Below are 20,633 nucleotides of genomic sequence, written 5' to 3' on the forward strand. Positions count from 1 at the left end.
TGATTTATGAATCAATCCTATTTATTCAACCAATGGCTTCCACATACTCCGATAGATCTTATTTGACAGCAAATATACACAGCATGATACAACAGCACACACTCATTTAACATCTTTGTTACGCAATGCCTGCAAGGGTGACCCCACAATCTCAGAAACGCACCTGAACTAGTTGCCATGGGTACAGTGACAACATTTCCCATATGTTACCACCAATACAGAATATGTAGCTATCAATACACAGTAGCACTTGTGGAATGAAGCAGTAAATTTACAATACTTCCAAGATGATTTCTTTGTCTATTTCACATCAAAAAAAGCTACAAAATTAAGTAAAATAACTAAAATGAATCTGTGCAGCTAAGAAGAAAAGTAAACTGTAAAAAAAATATATATACTGTTTACAATAATTAAATATGTACAATAATTAAAATTCTTTTTTGTCCCTTGGTTATAAAACTAGTAGAAGCTTGCTGATGAGCCTTTTCATCACGATGAATGAACATGCAGTGTTGTCATTTAAGCAGCTGATAGGGAGAGATGACAGACAGACATGGGGGACGGGGGACGGGGGAGAGAGAGATTTGTACCTGGAAAGACTAAATCAACACTCAACATAAATACAAAAAACGGGTCAAGTGTTAAACTTTAAAGTCCAACAGGTTGCAATCAATCTTGTAGTAGACGTATGGATAATACTCCTGCTGGCTCAGGTTTAGGCCTGGGATGTCCATCGCAGTCTGGAAAAAAGAAAAAAAATAGACAGTTCAGGCTGTTAGTGTGGGTAAGCAGCTGTTTCCGATATTAAAAACAGAAACCCATGCATGGGGCGATATGGAGAAGATCAGATATAACAATATTCTTCTTTTAAGATTATTTTTGCGTTTTTTTTCCCTTTATTTGATAGAGACAGTGGACAGAATTGAAAGGGGTACAGAGATGGATGGTAATATCAATGTGGGACATAAGGGTGGACTATCGGCCCTGGACGATTATGGGGCTGTTTTTTTGCAGTTTGGATATTATCTGTATGGGCCTCTTATTTACCTGAAAACTGATAAAGCACTGGGATCAGTCAATGCAAACACTTTACTATGATGCAGCCTTTAAAACCAGCCATATTACGATATCATGACATCTAAAATCTAAGACCATATATAGTCTCAGTTCACAAAATCAATTTTATTTCATTACGTCAAATTAAAAATACTCGGAAAAACACACGACGGCATTTAGCGCTTTGCAAGAAGACATCTCACTCCCTAAATCCTAGCCAATTAACTGCATCTAAATTCAAACTGAAAATCTCTTTTTCATGTTACTTATGATTGAAACTTATTTACGTAACATTGTTAAAAGAATGGGATATCATTCAGTACAGGCTTATACCTCAATAAAAAACATTCTTTGATACAAGAGTACAAGTTTACAGCATGAATTGCATGTAGCGAGGTTAAAACAATTCTATACAGAAGGTACTACTCACTAATCCTCATAGTACACTGTTTTTGCATTTAGTACAATAAAATCGACATACTTTACCATCTTATACTAACAGTGAAGTTTCCAATACGTGTCAGATGTCAATCAAACTGATTGACCAACATTTGGTCACATTTTTTCAACATCATTATGGCTTTTTGCGCCATTTTTGTCACTTTTTTTAATGTTGTGGGTGTTTTTTTTAAATGTTTTTGCCAAAGTTTTTTGATATTTTTTATTGTTGACATTTCCAGTGGTTATTTTGACGGCCCATGAAAATGGGTCAAATTTGACCCGAGGACAACATAAGGGTTAAACAACCAAATTTAAAGAAAGCAGCGATCAGTTATTTTACTTATGAAGAACTTTGTGTGGAACAAGCCGCATTATTTTTCTGAAAATTTGGTTAAAAGACACTTGAAAGACACATTTTTTTTCTTCAAAATGGGTCAAATTTGACACGAGGGCAACACAAGGGTTAAAGGCTGCAAACAGCACAGAATAAATGAATATGAGTAATTCTGAACTTGGGCCATGTGTCTCATATAGGTGTCTTGTGTTACTACGTCAAGACTGACCATGATCTATAAAATATTGTTTGGTAGTGTCCCAACTTGTTTGTGTCTTATAACTAATGTAAAGGACACACACAATATTTACACGCGTGGCAGCATATCTTACCTAATCTGACCTTATAGATTTAGGAAGGTGTAAGGGAAAGGAACCTTCAGTTCAGTGGAATAAGTTAGATCGGCAAATTAAAGTCATTTCAACACTGAATATTTTTAAAAAGACAGTCAAGGCCTGGTTACTGAGAGGGTTGCGGAATAGAACAATAGGCAAATTATTGTTTTCATTTTTATTTAATTAGGTAAAATATTTTTATGTCAATGTTCGTCACACACTCTGTAAGTGTCTTGTCTTGTCCTGATGTGTTGAGGACCACAATGGAACTAAAAACTGGACTTTGTGTTTTTGTCCTCAATTGTATTTGATGTCTTTTCATGTGTGAGGCATTCTTGGTACTATTAAATAAATCATATCAAATCAAAAAGTTAACTATTCTGTCGGAAATCAGGCAACCTTGGTTTTCACGGGCAATTAAACTTCAAAACAGATTTTTTTTATTTATTTTTTTACAGCTGCGATCAGCTCCTCCAGCTCCTTTGTGCAGTGGATTGTGGGAGAATAGTGCCCTTCGACAGTACACTCAAAAATCAACCAAATTAGCATAAAGTCTGGTTTGCGTGTCCTGTAATTTGTCACTTCTTAACACACAGACTCAAAACCACCTCAGAATGAGTGTGTGATGTGGCTTTAGGACACGCACCGTGATCAGCTGATCAAAATTAAGGATTTCTTTAGCAATGGACTATAATGTAACACTTCCATCTAAAATAACTAAAACGAATGTCATTAAACTGTTTGAAAAAGCCAAAACACGTATTAATGCATTGTGATGATATGCACAGAGATACTTTGTGATATAATTATTGAAAAGTTGTGGCAGAGGTATTGTATGCAGTGGTGGAAGAAGTGTTAAGATCTATTACTTAATACATAAAAAGGTACTTATACCACACAGTACAAAGACACTGTTAAAGGTCCAGATTTATACTGGAATTACTAGAATTATGTGAATATGTGTCTCGAGGTAACTTTTGTTGTGATTTGATACTAGAAATAAAAAATGAATTGAAACTGAATTATATTGAATATTTACCTCATACCGTGCAGCCCAAGGACGTACATACAGAAGTAAGAACCTTTACACAGTATTACCAAAGTACTCACATCGATGATAGCTGCCGCACTGCTGTCCAGATGTTTGTACAGGTCATTGAGTACTTCCCTCAGCTTCTTTACCGTCTTCTTGCTTGGCTGCAGGAGCATAGCCTGAAAGTTCACCGGCAGCCCATATCTGGAGGAACACATCCCATAAACACGCTTAGGACCACATTTGTTGTTGTTTTTTTGACAGCTGCCAATGAAAAGGACGCATGCACTGTCATAGCACACTTCAGCTGATACGTACGCATATTTATGGGTGATTTTAAGACTGTATTTCTGATAGCAGTACCTTAAAACAGACTCCACAAAGACCCTTAGTGCTTTGATGTGAATCCATGTGATGAAGGCTTCACTGAAGTTCACTTTCAGCCATCGGACAAGTGGGCCCTGCAGAGACCAGATGCAGATTAGGGATATTTATCTTTTACTGGATGTGGGAGTCTAACAATCTCGCCCAAATAGGAGGAGAATGAATTTGCAATCAACAAGATAAAATGACTCATGTGAATGTTTCTAAATAAAAACAAAATTTGGCAGCAGGCCTCAACAAGTCCATATTATGCGACACAGCGGAAAACCTTTTTTTTAATGTGGTGGATTCATGTGTGCTCAGTTTTCTGACTGCAGCTAGCTGAACATTGCCAAGATTTCCTGATTAACTGCTTCAGACTCTTTGATTGACGGTTTTGAAAAAAATTAAGTAACCACTCCATTTTTTTATACGTGGAACAGTGGAGACAGTCAAATTAAAAAGAACTTAAAAATATTTTTATTATCCTAATGTAAACAGTGTTCATCTGGAGTGATTTTTTAAGGACGATTCTTCAGGATTGTAATCATTTTCAGTTTAAGACCATATGACAAAAAAGGTTCAAATTGAGTTCTAAACTAAAGTGACTAAATGGATTACCTATCTAAGGCAGGATTTAAATCGCTTTATGTTTATTTTACATAATAATTACACAATGAATCCAACGGGTGCTCAGAAAAACAAAGTATGCTTGGCAATAATGCAACAAATGCACCGCTTGTGTCATAAATAAGGGGCTACGGCATGGCAAACCACTTTGTGGTTCCTTGAAAAGATCAAAAAGAGGCCTTAAATACCCAGCGTGAATTGTATCAGTGAGTAAATATTGGCAGCCACACATTGCAAGCACATCTCAAAGAGAAAGCTACACATCCTCTACTTACACTGACAGTGTTTGCAAATTAAATATTGAAAATTCCTTCCAGTTCCATCACTTACAAACTGCTTCTTCTTATCTGTGGAGAGCCGTGTCATCTCTTCTTTGTCTGCCTTCATCTCTTCTTCATTGTACTGGAAGTCTCTCACTGTGAACCTAGAAATAAGATGTAATGAGCAGAAATCAGCTTGAGCATGAATATTTCTGTTTGCATTAAGATACTGACATTTAGGGGTATTGTGTGTGGGTATTAGATGTTCACTGAAGCATTGGATGAGATAATGTATGATTATGCTCTATGTAGGTTAACTTTATGTTTATTGTGTGCGTGTGCATGTGTGTGTTTGATGTGTCGCAATTTGTTTCTCTCGAATGCCAATGAAAAGTTTATCATGTAGGAGACAATTTAGGCTTGTCTTATCTTAAATCCATCACCAATTCCGCCTTTTTCTTCTCAAAATCTTCTCCAGACTCCGGCCATCACTCTCAGACAGAAAACCCTCATCCATGCTTTCATTACCTCCTGTTTAGACTACTGCAATGGAGTGCTGACAGGGGTCCCCAGCAAAACCCTACACAGGCTCCAGTATGTCCAAAGCTCTGCCGCCAGGGTCCTCCCCTACACCAAGACCTGGTAGCATCACCTCAACCCTCATCCACCTTCAATGGCTCCCGCATCGGATATAAAATCCTCCTTCTCACCTAAAATCCCTCCATGACCTGGCCCCTCAGTACCTCTCTGACCTCCTCCATCCATACAACCCACCCCGAAACCTGTGATCCTCAGACGCTGGCTTGCTCTTAAGTGTTGCAGCCCCATCCCTCTGAAGGGTGTTCCAAGAGGATGGGGCTGCAACACTAAAGAGCAAGATATCTAAAATACCCTGCAGATATCTAAAATGACATGTCCTTGAGTTTCATTAAAGGCGCTATATATATCAAAGTTATTTTTATTATTATCTCTGTGATTTAGGGTCTAGTAAGTTCATCTATTTAGTTATAGCTATTTATACTGGCCTAGCAGTCTGGCCTCTTTAGAAATAAGAACATTTTACATTTCAAATTTCACGTAGTTCCAGTAGCCTGGAAATCCACACGCAAATCCGAAAGATTAAGGGTCTGCAATCGAGTAATGAAAGTCGGCCATCTCGAGGGGAGGCACCAAGCGTACTTGAAAATCTCAGTACACGCAATTGGATAACACTACGACCAATCACAACACACGGGGTGTCGTATCCAGAGCCCTTTGCGCTTTGCTACCAGTGGAGCTAACTGGTAGATTTAACTGACGTCATCTGTTCAGCTCGCCTCTGGCTCCGCCTATATCAGATACACCGATGTCATTGGTGCAGCTCGGCTACAAGGTCATGATTAATGAGCAGTATTACTCGATGCCAGAGTAACTCGCTGAGCAAATTCAAATTGTGCTCTCGCGAGAACTGCATTTTTCTGGGGCAATGATAGCATGCTATAGCTATTAGCTAACCACTCTTACTTGTTCTCCCTGGCTTTGTGTTTGAAGTCATCGATGGCTTTCATAAAAAGAGTGACACTGAACAGTCCGCTGTCATTGTCTTCAAATAGCAGGCTGCAAGAAAAAGATAGGTAAGTCTTACAGTATACTATTGTAATGATGTTGACTACAAAAAGTGGATTAATCGGCATATCAACACTAATTTTAAGACCATTAGAAAAAGAAAACGCAGATGCAATCATGTGAAAACTCAGGCACTAAAAATGCAAGAACAGCGTTTATCTCATTTACTTGACATGATGACATCACTTACTGTGAGGATCGTGGCACCACCATCTCAGCCAGCGTTTCATATGTTTTATGCCAGTCATTGTACGCGATCCTGAAAAAACAAAGGAAGAGGTGGTGATATTAAGATGGCATCTAATTTACCTTTTCTCCCTAGTTATGATTCCACGGGATGCTAATTCACTCATTTGCGTTTTTACGTGCTTTCAATGCTTACTGCTTTACCAGAGAAATAATACTCACTTTGGTACAACTACCAGCAGAGTGATGAGGTACTCTGAGTCAAGTACAAAGTGTTCCTTCTTGACTATGTCAGCCAGGCTCCTGGTCAGCAGGCTCCCCCTGGTGGCACATAACGTTGAAAAATAGCATGGACACAACATAAAGAAGGTGCCCAGGTTTGACGAAGCATTTCAGAGGCACAGTAAGTTTCCAGACCATGCAGACATGGTCATGTACACATTGTCAGTGATCAATGAAGTTCAAGTGTGGCATCGTGGTTGGTACTTTCTTTGGCATCACAGAGCAAGAAAAAATCCATTAAAGTGCCCATATTATGCTAATTTTCAGGTTGAAAAATTAAATTTAGAGGTTAAATTGGAATAAGTTTGTATGGTTTCATTTAAAAAAAAAAAACATATTTCTGTTATACCGCACATTACTGCAGATCCTGTTTTCACCCTGTGTGTTTGGGTCTCTGTTTTAGCTACAGAGTGAGCCATCTCAGTTGTTTTAGTTACATAGTGAGATTCTCACTTCTATACTATCTTTGTTGGGAGTTGCACATGCTCAGTAGCTAGGTAAGATCACATCAGCTAGTTAACTTTTTCCCTAACTTTGGTCAGTACAAGGCAGGATTAGCTTGGAGACTTCTTCTAGACGAGGGACACTTGTAGAATACCTGCAGAACAGGGACAGGAAGTAGTTCTTTTGGAGATTATGGTGAAGTAGTTTGTGTTGTAGCAGTGTCTTGCCAATAAGAACGAGCTAGCATGTTTGCGCTAGCATGTGCCACGATTAGCCACCTCGTCTCGGCTAGTGACGTAGAAAACTGTGCAGATTTTGATCACCTCACCCGGAGACTGAAGGCAGAGGACATTTAGAAACCGGATCTCACTCAAAACAGCATGGATAGTTTTTTATTGGTTTAAGTTTGTGTGCATGTGGAAATGTTTTTATTTTCATAATATGGGCACTTTAAGATCTTTCTGACATCAGACGTCATTTCAGATAGAGAGCCTTCCAAATGGCTGTTCTGTGCATGAATTTCCCATGCTACTTCAAATTATGGCGGGGTTTTGTTGCACCCACTGCAGCTTTGATGTATTTAACTCAACCCTTGTGTTGTCTTCCCGTCAACCATGGACTTGTTGTCCTTTCGGGTCAAAATTGAAAGTTAAACATTTTTTACATGCTATAACATTTAAAAAACACCCAAAATTTAATGGAAGATTTCATTTGTTCTACACGTGAGGAACGTTGTATCCATATAACGTACATCCATGCATCCAATTTAATTTTGGGCAATTCTGGTTGAATGAAACACAGATTTTTTGTTATTAAAAAACTTTTAAAAAACAGGTCAAATTTGATTGGATGACAACACAAGGGTTAAAGAAATTTTGATTAGAGTTTAAAAAGCTGGTCTAGCTAGATACATTTCTTCTTGTCAAAACTCTTTAGCCCAAATGTAGAGTTAGCCATGCACACTTGTGTGTGGATTACTTACACATTTTTCCTTTCTAGGTTCTGCAGGTTTCCCTTCAGGTTGTTATAAGCTGATGCTCTAGTCTTCAAGTCATTGTCTATCTGGGTTACTTGCTGTAAAAGATTAAAAACACGGTTGAAATTATTTATAACTGACAATTAAAATACAGAGTAGCGTGCCTTCTAAGGCACATCTCTACACTGAGCACCTTAGAGTAACATATTGTAGGTTCACAAAGGCTGGAAGGAATAAGAGCACTACCACTAACCATTTGGCTAAAATAAATACAGACAATTTACAGAAATATCTGTGAAATATTTGGGGGTGGCAGTAGCTCAGTTTGTAGGGAGGAACCGGAGGGTCGTCGGTTCAAGTCCCCGTATGGACCAAAGTACAGAGTGTGAATTGGTAGCTGGAGAGATGCCACTCAACATCCTTGGCACTGCCAGGCGCTCTTGAGCAAGACACTGTACCCCCCCACCCGCTCAAGGCGCTGGTCCAGCTGGCAGTCCACTCACTCTGACATCTCTCCATTTGTGTATGAATAGGTCCTGTGCATGTGTGTGTGTATGTCAGGCCTGTGTGTAGTGATTACTGGCAAAACAGAGTGTAAATTGTAACTTCCTCACTGGGGATCAATAAACAGTGTAAATTATATAAGTACTTATTTTTAAATAACAGACATGCTGAATCCACTTTTCATAACTAACTGAGAGACCTACCTTTGAGATGATTTCAGCGAGGTTTTTAAGTGACTGCTTGATTGGATATTTTGCCATGTCCCACTGAAATCTTGTGATATAGGTGATAAGATCAACTGGAAAAAAGAACAACAGAGAGCTGTCAGCCTATTATAAACTTATTCTGGGATTTTAGAAAGACAAGCGTTGGGTAAAGTTAAGATTTTATTATGGTGATTTCAGAACTGACAGTTGTCAGTCATTGTTAAAAATACTAAGAACGTTAGTTTAAACTTAAAGCAACATTGCATAACTATTTCACCATAAAGGCAGTGTACAGCTATCCATATTAATGACAAGGATGTAAGAGTGAATTACACATTGAAACTGTCTGGGACCTTTGACCCTTATTTGCATAGCTTTTTTTGGTACTAAATGTATCTGGACACAGTGTTGTAACCATCGCTGTACCTCCGTTGGCCAGCAGGTTCTCCTGTACTTTGTCTCGACTGTCTTCCAGCACGTCAGCCATGTACTGAGCCACCTTCTTCACCACACTGTGAACAGCCAGGAGACATCAAAACACGCCATGCCAACACAAACTGCATGCACAAAGCCACCCCGCACATGCTCACACGACCACCACGACCTCACCCCCCCAAAGGTAACACAAACGTACACATCAAAACCTTTCACATACTCCTGTTAAGGTAATTTCCTGTCAAGGCAATTTATAATATGGCAGACTTGCAGAGTTCAGGGGTTTTTAACCAAACTGTTTCGCAGCACATCAAAGCGGAACAAAGTCTACAGAAGTGAAGCCAGGGAAAAAACTGAGAGCCAAGTCCCATCTCATGCCAGAGTTCACAAGAAAGCAGTACATCTGCCACTTAGGTTTTCATTTTTGTCTAACTGTAGAACATTATTATTGTTCATTAAATGGCATAAGACAACAAAATAACCCAAATTAAATAATGTAATGGAAAACTTCAAGGAAAACCAAGGATGCATTAATAGGTGCAATGCTGAAGTAGTCTAGGTATTCTTTTTATTCCCAGATATGCTGGATGGAAACTTCCAAAAAAGAAACTTGAAAACGGGTTTCAAGGCTGGTCTAAAGTCTCGGAAAAATCTACAAAAAGGCACAGCAGAACTCAAGCAGCATTGTGTGAGATTTGGAGTTTTGGATGTCAATATTTCCAAAAAACTATAAGGGCGCTTTCACACCTATAGTTCGGTGGACTTAGTGCGATTTGGGGGTGAAGTTGCAATATTGTTGCATTTTTCATTTTGTTTGGTTTGCTTTCACAAGGCACTTTGTCAAACTCACCAAACACTGTAAACACAAATCACAGGATCCAAACAGTCGTTTGTTTATCTGTTAGAATATTGAACACTCTGCGACACTTCTGGACTCAGAAATAATGGAGCAACACCACATTTATAACTTTTGGGGTTTTCTGGTTCTGCTTTAGTGTTTATAATACTTTAGAAGAAGGTGAACATTGAGGAACTGACAGACAGCGTGTGAAGGAGAGAGAGATTATGATGATGAGGATGATGTCACACATCTTACCAGCGATGTATGGTTACAACAGATTATGGATCTGAAAGTTATTGTCCCTTAAATCACATACAAGTCCGTAAATTGTGTGCAAGGTTGAAATTGCAGGCTGGTAAATGCTCAGTTTTTAGTTCACTTCCCTGTATTTGGGTCAGATCGGGTTCTCACCTGAAGTGAACCGAACTCTAGCTCACTTGGAAACAAACCGGGACCCCAGCTATAAAAGCACCAGAGTTCAGATGAGCTTGTACACCGCCCCAAACAAACGGGACTAAACAGACCAAACGAGGTAGGTGTGAAAGCAACCTAAATTACACTCAAACATACTTGCGGCACATAAGTCATTTGGTATAAATATGACTGATCAAAGAGCTGCTTGTGTGTCAACCAACTGTCAATTGCAAAGACTGCGAGGCCCACTAGCCTCAAGCCCCTGAGAAATTCCTCAGTGTTACAAGGTAAGAGAAGGGATTAGGGAATGCTACATCAGAGCCAGAAGTGGTATACAGGTTTGGAGATTCTTTTCCAGGCCCTTTAAAACAGTGTTAAACATGATTATGAGAGCCCTAATAAATAAAAATGTTATCAGTAAAACATATAGCAATGTTCATTCCAAGTTAGAACACCACAGGCAGCATACCTTTCGACAAAGGAGTCTAATTTGGCCAGTTCATCCGACAGCCCAACCAAGACATCTAGTGTCCCCACCTGTTTTGGATCACAAAAAGATAAACATCAGCACATTATGACTTTTGAGTCATCAGCAGGGCCACACAAAATCTGTGGATGCAGAATTTTCCGCACACTTTCCGTTGATGTAAAAATATGTAACAATAAACTCAGAATGTTAACACATCTCTATCACAAGCAGAAATACAGTCTGCTAAATTCCACAGATTTCCATTCTGGATCACCGCTGAAAGCTGTGAAAAAAATAAATCTGCTGATTCCGTTTAGGCCTGGTCATCAGTCCTGAGATTTGGCTCATTTTAAAGTTGGGTCAGCAGGGTTGTGTTTTAACAGTGACATCTGAGGCTCAGTCCAACCACAGTGCTATCCAGGGGGCCCTATGTGCTCATGATGGCGCCTCTTTGTCTATAGTCACTCATGCATTGCTAACAATTCCAGGAGAACATTGCAGGCCTGTGTGGCTGCCAGGTCGGCTGGGTTACTTTACCTTCAGCACAGAGAGGAACCGAACCAGACGAGCTGGGCTGCTCTGTGGACAAAAACTTCACCAAACCAACGCTTCAACATGCAGGCAACGGATGTGTGTAAAGACTGCTTCCCATATATACAATCAGCTTATTCTTGACAGTGGATATATAAGGTGAGTGATTTTGATATTGGCCTAATGTAAAACCCCCATTACTTTAAACATGACAGATAACTATGAATTTTGTAATAAAGAAAATGATGTTCACATTTGTCTAATTGGGTTGATTGGGTAGATTGGCTGGGCGCTTCAGTATGGGAGAAAAGGTATGGGATTGTGACAAGCAGAGAAGCCCATAGATCCATGCTAACCTTAAGGTCTGGGATGTTGAACTTATGGTTGGTGGAGAGGTTGTTAGTACGTGTGGTGGCTGCCATCATTGTGTCCCATGTTTGCTGGCAGGTCTTCTCTCCCGGTGCAGAGATCAACCAAAACTCTGTCATGGCTACAGCACTGGTGCAGCTGAAATTAGAGGCATGCGTGCTGTGTTAATATTAGCTATCGGCTCAACCTTTAACACAATATTAGGAAAGTATGTGACTCTTAATCAACAGCACTGACCTGGCTACAGTACGGGTAGAGTACAGTTATTCTGTTTAGCTACATAACATTACCTTCTGTTCTTTAGCTACATTTTAGCTCCAGAAAGCTACATTTATCAAAGTGTTCTGACACTGTTTACCTAGCTTTGCTGTTTAGCTAAATAAACTATGCTAGCTACGCAAGCAACAGCAGCTCAGTGTTTAAGTCCCTCACAGGCTAAAGTTACGTTTTCTGCCAACTGTATTTTCATTCCCTTACGTTACAAACCCATACACAATCATTTTAAAGTACTTTAGTTATTGCATGAACCCGAAAATAAGGGGCTAAGGTCGGGCAACATTTAACAGGGATTAGCTACAGTTAGCTACTTAGCTTTTCTCACAACAAGGCAGGTTATTGCTATTGTTTAACAATTTCACTCACCCGTGAATACGAAAATGTGTCCGTTAGCAGTGAAAAATACAGTTGTTAATATCGTTTCTATGGCTTGATAATTGTCCTAGTTCCCATTCAATACAGTTGGTGAGGTCTCCTGACAGCAGCATCAGAGTCAGCTGATCTGTCAGAGAGAAACCGGAAGGCCTCCCTGCATGCGCCGCTCACTGAGGGAACTCAGCAGCGACCACAGCTGGTGGACAGTGGGTATTGCAGGGAAAGTAACTGAAATAATAACTGGGATTCTGTGGAATTCTGATCTTTGTGAGTGAGTTTGATGTTCAGGTTCAAGGACACTTCAGAAGGGCAGATGCTTGCCAACATATGCAATTGAGGCCAAGTCATTCAGATAAAGGAGGGTCTCAAAAACTAAGCTAACTGTGTCGTCATGATTGGATGAAAGTAATGCAAATGTACACAAATCCGTAACTGCCATGAATGACATTTCCATAGCACCATCAATTCTGCAAAAATGTATTTAGGTAAGGCAACGTTCTTTCATTTTTGATATGGAATTTACCCAACAAGATGTGGCAAGAACTCCACCCCAGATTTGAGTCAACATTCCTAGTGCAATGTTACTTTATTAGAGACGGACACGGGTCACCTTGGATGCCAAGTCAGCAGCATTTAGGGCTTTAGAGTTACTACATTTGGAAAAATCCAGGTCAGGTTTCCTGACTTTGGGTGTCTCCTGCAAAGAATCTGAGGGAAACGCCCCCAAAGGGACATGTTTATAGTTCAGTGGGTCTGGGGTTCATTGTTTGGGACACAATGGTTGGTCTGCCTGGAGCCAACCCCCGACATCAAACGGCAGGTTGAGTTTGCCCATGGCTGGCTAGAGGCCAGTCTGTCGGGATGTTATCAGGACACACACAGACACAGACACACACACACACGCCACAATCACTCAGTCAGTCTGCTGAGAGGCTGGTCTGTGATCTCTTCGTGTTCAATAAGAGAGAAAAGTGTTCTAGCAATAAATAGCATTGAATGGAAAAATAACTAACTGCAAGCGTAATGCCATCCCCTCTCACGCATACTTTTCTACATTGTGTCATTGCATGGACCCCGTCTTTTGAAACCATCACAGTTTTTGACACATACTGTGTGTAAGCACAGATTTGTCTCATAGTTGTGTTAATGATTACTGAATAAGACCCGGAATTATTATAGCTTATTATTATTATTATTTTTTGATAGCTAAAAAATAATCACAGGCATACTACAAAGACAACACAAATTTTGTTGTTGGATTGTTGGATTCCAGCATTCCAGGAATAAAGGTCCAATTGCTATGAGTACACTACACCACCTGTTAAACTGTAACCTACCTGTCCTCAGTTCACCTGGAATACAGTGACCCACTGCTTTTAGAAATGCAAGCCTGCTCACATAGAGACATAGTCTAAATGATGGCTATTTTGATCAGCCACCATGCTATTGTTTTCACCGTGTGTGTGTGTGTCATCATGACAACGGAACTACCCCATGCAGTTTTGAGTACTTTGTCAGGTATCTGCATGCGTTTTTTTAAAGATTTCTTTGGGGGACATTTTAGGCCTTTATTTGACAGGAGAGGTGTGATCACATGCAGCAAAGGGCCGCAGCTTGCTAAGACTAAGCCTCTTTACATCGGGCGCACGCTTAACCAGGTGAGCTACCCAGGTGCCCTTGCGACCAGATTTAGTCGTCGTGATAGCTTCACAACCGTGCAAGATACAGGTGTGTAGGCCTAGTTGAGATTAAAATGATGGACGAGGTAAAAAAATGTTGGTGTGATCCAAACAAGGAATTAGGGGGGTGGAAAGTAGGGAAGTGGCCTTGGCCTCCCCACTTCATGCCCCTGGCCTAATTTGGCATTCAGGTTGGTGTTATCCCATCCCAAGATCGTCAGATAAGAAGACAGTCCCAAAAAATATGCGTACAGTCGGCGGTTTCTGGTACATATTGGAAGATCGCCCCTTCACGTCCATACGAGCGTCCCAGTGGATCCACTACAGAAACTAGCCTACATTCCAGCCTACAACCAGTAGGAAACCAGAGTGAACAACACAATGGACAAGGCTTACACCAGTTTGAATGCTCACCTTGGCTCCTCAGACCACATCTCTATGTTGACACCTGCATACAGCCCTCAGGGGAAACTAGTGAAACCAGTCAGAAGACAAACTAGTTTATGGCCTGATTGGAGCAACTCAGCACTACAAGACATGGAAATTACAGACTGGGGGATGTTCAGAGAAGCAGCTACCAGCCACAAACACATAGACCTGCAGGAGCACACAGAGACTGTAATGGTTTAAGTGCACAGATGATGTAACAACAACCAGAGCAGTAGTCTCCCATTATTAGACCTTCCTCCGCAGCACTGTGGAGGAAGGTCTGGCTAGTCCACACAGCATTCCTGGATGGGAGAAAACCATCCTCTGGTTTATTGGCATTTCTTAAAACCAATCACAAGTCAGAGAAAAGATAACACATGTCTCTTTCTCTTCCATAGCCAACACATACAAAGTCAGATGTGTCTGTAAGGCCACAAACATACTGACCGACCCGTCCCACCCATCCCACCACCTCTTCGCACTCTTGCTGTCTGGTAGGAGCACCCAGAGCATCAGGGCAAGAGCCAACAGACTCTGTTCAAATGCTGCCACCCATCGCTTCGCCCACTTGAGATGACACACTAATAATGTATACATGTAAACTTGGGGCGTTGCGGACGATGATGATTCTGCATCGATGCAGTAACAGACAATAATCGGTTATTTTCTAATGATGTTGCTTGCCCATTTTCCATTTTTATTTTTTTTGCCTTTTGTCTGTTGTGTGCTGTGTTCAGACTCCGCTACACTCAGGAATGATCCTTTATAAGAGTAGATGCAATAAAAATGGGAGTTCATATACATGTGACTGCTTGAATTTGGTGATAAAAACCATTTGTAAAATCTGAGGACATGGCGATCCATTGTGATGCATCGAGATATCGAATTGTATTGAATTGTTGACAGGATTATCGTAATCGAATTGAATTGTGACACCGGTGGAGATACACACCCATATTGCAACTGCTCTAGCACTTCCAACATGTATCATAGCCCACAGGTACCATATATTGTACAGTACACGTCACAACAGCACGTTTTCCTCTCTACCAACCACTGCTTTTTTAATGGTTTCACTATTTAATGCTTCCCCTTTTTTAAAGATCATTTTTGGGGGCTTTTCCCTTTATTAATAGATAGACAGTAGATATGACAGTGGATATACATGAATGGGGGAGGACTCAAAACCGGGCTGCTTGAACTCAGCCTACTTTTTTTTAAATGAAATTTTAACATATGTACAGTCTGTGTAAAATACCATGATGACACAAACGACATCTCATCTCTCTTCCATGTATGCCGAGTGTGTGCTATGGTAGTGACAATGAAAAAAATTCAGATTTTTAGGCTATATCTGAGCAAGTGCATGTCCACACGCGAACATGCAGACACACCAACATGATTTACAGTAAATGCAGTTAATCTTATGAAGCATAATATACAATAACAAGTGTCAGCATTAAGTTTTACTGATGTGGTTTTCCTGATGGAGATTTTCTTAGAAACAATGTACTGTTACAGTAAACCACACATGATGAATTCAACTACTATTACTGGCACGGAGTTATGTTATCAACGTATTCTGCAATCTGTCCTGGCAGAAAGGAAACAAGGCTAAAAGGTGCATCATTTTTTGAGATTGTGTTATTGTCTGGCAATCATGTAATATCTTTTTGTATCTCTCCACCACTTTGATACTATTGTAAGAAAATGACAAGTCCTGGGAAAGCCCAAAGATAGCTACTTCCCTTTTTAGGTGGCATATTGTAGAAACCAAACATTTGGGGTGTGTCAAAGATTGCACTGAATTTTCACAAATACACTGTATGTATGACAGAAAACACTGTGACATTCACTGGCATTCTTGGATCAGTGTTTTTGTTTGTATAATTTTCATTTTCCTGCAGTCAGCTGCTTTATATTTACCTGCTTAACATTCAGATCAGTGTGGGGAAAAGTTTGGAGTTCCTTTTACTTGGCAACATTCTTTGGCAAGAAACACTGTTGAGTGACTTAACAACACTTGCAACAACAGATGTTGCGTAAGACCAATTCAAGTTGGTTTAAACCAGTCCCTTGTGTCCGTATAACGAACGAGATATTATTATTATTATATAGGTAGATAGATAGATAAAAAGATAGATAGATAGCTACTTTATTCATCCCTAAGGACATTTTCACATATACAAACATATATCACACATACCTTAGAATAAAAATAAAATTCCCTCACAGAAATGCAATGACCATGATTAGGTGAAGTACTATGGTAGTCCGTGTGCAATGGTGATAGTGCAAAAGTGGACAGTGCAGGGATGGAACAATGCAGTAGATTACGATTAAATATTAACTATGACTATTGCGTAAAATCATAATAACCTATAAACTGACTGATTAAATACAAATAAGAATATGAAACAGGGAATAAGATGTAAGATGTAGATGTTATGATAACAGTTTAGATTGTGTAGGAGGGCTAATATAGCCAATAAGACTATGGCAGACAAGTGATATGATTGGGGGGGGGGGGGGGGGGGGGGGGGGGGGGACTGAGAGAGATGCTGAAAAGTCAAAAAAAATTCTCTCCTCTCCCCTTATTTTGTATTGAAAACGTATGCAGAGGTACTGTACATGTAAATATGTGTTATCTGATTGATTCCATTAACTTATGTTATTTTGTGTTCATAACATAATTGTATGCTTAAAACCGAGAGGATAACCAGTGTTGTTTCAAGGTGCTTTATTGTTGTCATCTTTTTAGTGTCGGAATATGTTGTTCATTCCTCTCTGACTGGAGTCAGTCAGGGTTCATGTGTGCTGGGTCTTTCTAAGTCTGTGTGTTGATGTCATCTATTTGTAATGTTTGCAAACCAGAATTCCTGCTGCACAATGCAGCCACTGGAGTATTTGCCCTCACAGTGGGAGGTGCACATGTCTCGCTGTCCCATATACCCAACGGCTGTAATGGCTATTATGATCCAAACAATGGAAATTAAACATTGTGCTTTACTGGAAGCCACTTTAGATGCTATGTGTGATTAGACTGCATACGTAGTCTCGTTTAGTGTTGGAGAAAACTGGCACAGAACATGGAACAGCTTTTGTGTTGTGAAACGGGGAAAAGCTATTGGCTCTGCTGCCTTTACAATGGACTCTAAGCAACAGTTGCATGTGTGAAACAAATGCTGCTGCTGTTTATTTTCCTCTAAGGCGTTCTCAAAGCTCATCTAACATTGAAGAATAATACTTTTTTTTTGTGAATTCAAAACTGTTTTGGGTTCAATAGGATGGTTTAGATTGAAGAGAATTGCTTTCTTCTTGGTTACATGCAGTATATGTACAATATATATGCAACATATGATCTCCAGAGCGTCTCAATGGATTGAAACAAAAGGTTGAATCCTAATAAACTTGACACCATGCAGAACTTAGCAGTGAGAACATAATTAGTCTTGTGTATATTCCAGGAGTGTGAAACCTTTAAAGGTCCCATGTCATGAAGATTTCCTTATATTAGCTTTTTTAACATTAATATGAGTTCCCCCAGCCTGCCTCTGGTCCCCCAGTGGCTAGAAATGGTGATAGATGTAAATCTGCCTGTGAGAAAATGAAAGTTCAGATGGGCTAATATCTTATGAGGTCATAAGGGGCCTGGTTACCTCCCCTTTCTCTGCTTGGACCGCCCAGACAATTTGGCCCACCCATGAGAGAGAGAGAGAGCTGAATTTTTAGAAAGAGACTCAGATACAGTATTAGGGGTCCACTAAGGTCAATATAAAAGAGACTCAGATACAGTATTAGGGGACCACTAAGGTCTATATAAAAGAGACTTCAGATACAGTATTAGTGGACTACTAAGGTCTATATAAAAGAGACTTCAGATATGGTATCAAGGGACTACTAAGGTCTATGTAAAAACATCCAAAGAGCACCAAGTCATGGGACCGTTAAAGACCTGTACCAGGCCGGCCCTTTTGCTAGGTCCAGGCTGCAAAGTTGAGCGCATTACTCCAGTTCTGAACTGGCGTCCTTTGAACCATCTAGACCTCTCAGGTCGTCTGGGACAGGTCTGCTTTCCGTCCTTACAGTCAGAACTAATCATGGAGAAGCAGCGTTAATTTTCTATGCACCACATATCTGGAACAAGCTCCCAGAAAACAGCAGGTCCTCTGGAACTATCAGATCTTTTAAAACAAGAAAAACTCTTTTCTGTTTGACCCTGACTTTTATTAAATAAAAAATGCATTAGGCTAGTGTCATACCTCCCACTGTGAATGGTGTTCTTTTTGAAGAAATTACTGAAGGAAAGCCACTCGAGATGAACCATGTCTTGTCTTAATTATATTTTAGATTACTTTTATTTTCTCTTCTCTGCAACTGATGTTTCAATTGTTTTATTTGCTCTTTATTGTTGCATGTTAAGTGCTTTGGATTGCCTTGTTGCTGAAATGTGCTTTATAACTAAACTTGCCATGCCTTGTCTTCTGTTTAGCCACCAGTAGCTAAGCTTTCCACGTCTCCCTCCTCCTCCTTGAGGAGGGAGACATGCAAATGTATCTCCTTGGGGGGGAAAAAACTTGCCCCAGACCCTGCTTTTTCAGAAGCAGGCACAACTCTTCAAGGCACAACAACAAAGGCAAAGGGACAGGACAATCCAAGTTTGAGCTTGAACTTTGGGCAAAAGACATGCATTACTCGGACTGGAGCTTTGCAGGTGTTAATTTGACTAAAGAAAAAAAGAAGATTCTGTAACACTCTATTGGATAGCATTTTGTTCTCGATACTGAGCCATGGGAATCACAATGAAGATATAACACAGGTAATACTTGGAAGATTTGACACTGGCATGTTTAACATGCAGCATGTGGGCCTAGATTATTATAGATATAGTTAACAAGATTGCATTGCTGAAGTGGAATATTTTTTGCGTAATATTGAAAATTGAACGAAAAAAATATAATATGAGTTCCTCGCATAGACCATCATGATTATTTTTTATTTTTTATTGTTGCTGTTGTTAAAATTATTAATGCTATTGTTATTGCAAGTTATTGGTTGGGTTTAATTTTGGTGGTCATTTATATCGTTGACATGGACACATGTCATTATCGTGTAATAGACTGTTAATATACAGTCTATGGCCATAAACTGTGTGAAAAAAAGGCTTTGACAGTTCCTAACTCCGCCCATCTAAAATGCGTCAAACTCACCATACTGAAGTACACTCAGACCGGAACGGTTGTTCATATAATTTTCCATTATAATAGATAGATGAATATTTCCTGAAAATACATTTATCAGATTGATATTTCGGTCATTATGTTTTAAATGTCTCATTTGTGCTTTGTTTTACTTAACAAAACGTTGCAATATGTCATTATGTGGGTTTTATTTTGAAACTTTTAACCGGATATCTTACTGTTAATGTTGGTGAAGGGTTACTTGACGTGTCGCTTTGCACCCTGCACGCCTCGACCTCCAATGTTGGCTTCCGCTAAATCGTTACAAATAATCCGTGCTATCTTCCATCGACAAAACGCGGAACGATAATAACTCGGCCTTATCCACCACGTCCATGGAAGTGATATTTTTCTCTTCTAGTAACCCCACTACTTTTTAAAAATTCCGCCTAAAAAGAAAAAGCGCTATGTCCCCTCTTTTCGGATTTCAGCCAACGTAAGTAACATTAACCTAGCTAGCTAGCTAACGTTAAACGCGCTGTTAGCTTGCTAATTAGCATGTTGTTAAATTAACCGGGCAACTTAGCGTTAGTTTGCCAACAAGCCATACATGTTAGCCATAAGACGTTAAACATAATAGTTAATGGCATCATTACTGAAATTAGTAACACTGTTTGATAAACAATAACATTTTGTCGTATGTTGCCATATAGTATGTTGCTATGTAGCTAATATATGTTTTTTTTAATCTATAGCTAAGGCTAACACCCTATTCTACTGTTGCTGACTAATGCAAAATTAACTGCTTACAATAACAAGCTAAGTAGCTACCTTATTGTTTGTTAGAAATGTTAAATGTGGTTTTTAATTGGTAGCAGGCCCCTTGCTATTTGGCCACTCACGCCGGTGTGATACCCCTACTGGTTTCCACAACAACTGGTTACCGTCATAGACAGTTAAAGAAAGAAAAAGTTGTCCGT

The 20,633-nt window shown here is 39.7% G+C and overlaps 2 protein-coding genes across 7 annotated transcripts in view; one reads left to right on the top strand and one right to left on the bottom strand.

Moving 5' to 3' along the window:
• Positions 1 to 12,563, bottom strand: LOC117946009 (V-type proton ATPase subunit C 1-A-like). Of its 3 annotated transcripts, none has more exons than XM_034873787.1 (13): positions 12,357 to 12,563; positions 11,702 to 11,852; positions 10,815 to 10,882; positions 9,082 to 9,167; positions 8,653 to 8,747; positions 7,952 to 8,043; positions 6,466 to 6,564; positions 6,248 to 6,316; positions 5,956 to 6,048; positions 4,523 to 4,616; positions 3,563 to 3,660; positions 3,277 to 3,403; positions 1 to 740 (listed from the first exon to the last, which is right to left on the bottom strand). In XM_034873787.1, exons 2-13 carry the CDS (start codon positions 11,831 to 11,833, stop codon positions 642 to 644), a joined length of 1,152 nt encoding a protein of 383 aa, XP_034729678.1. In that variant the 5' UTR covers positions 11,834 to 11,852; positions 12,357 to 12,563; the 3' UTR covers positions 1 to 641. The 3 variants fall into 3 exon arrangements, with proteins under 3 accessions (XP_034729678.1, XP_034729680.1, XP_034729679.1); XM_034873789.1 differs by having other exon boundaries at positions 11,702 to 11,843; positions 12,357 to 12,524; XM_034873788.1 differs by having other exon boundaries at positions 11,702 to 11,858; positions 12,351 to 12,524.
• LOC117946008 (antizyme inhibitor 1-like) overlaps positions 11,370 to 20,633 on the top strand; it is a 22,106-nt gene continuing 12,842 nt past the window's right edge. The window contains exon 1 of one of the 4 annotated variants that reach the window (XM_034873784.1): positions 11,370 to 11,504. The gene's annotated coding sequence lies outside the window, so the exon portion shown is untranslated. Of the gene's footprint in view, positions 11,505 to 12,551; positions 12,572 to 19,036; positions 19,293 to 19,896; positions 20,150 to 20,633 lie in introns of those variants that run through there. The other 3 variants (XM_034873786.1, XM_034873783.1, XM_034873782.1) reach the window with 3 other exon arrangements.

Source organism: Etheostoma cragini, chromosome 6 (assembly GCF_013103735.1).
Source record: "Etheostoma cragini isolate CJK2018 chromosome 6, CSU_Ecrag_1.0, whole genome shotgun sequence".
Lineage (NCBI taxonomy): Eukaryota > Metazoa > Chordata > Actinopteri > Perciformes > Percidae > Etheostoma > Etheostoma cragini.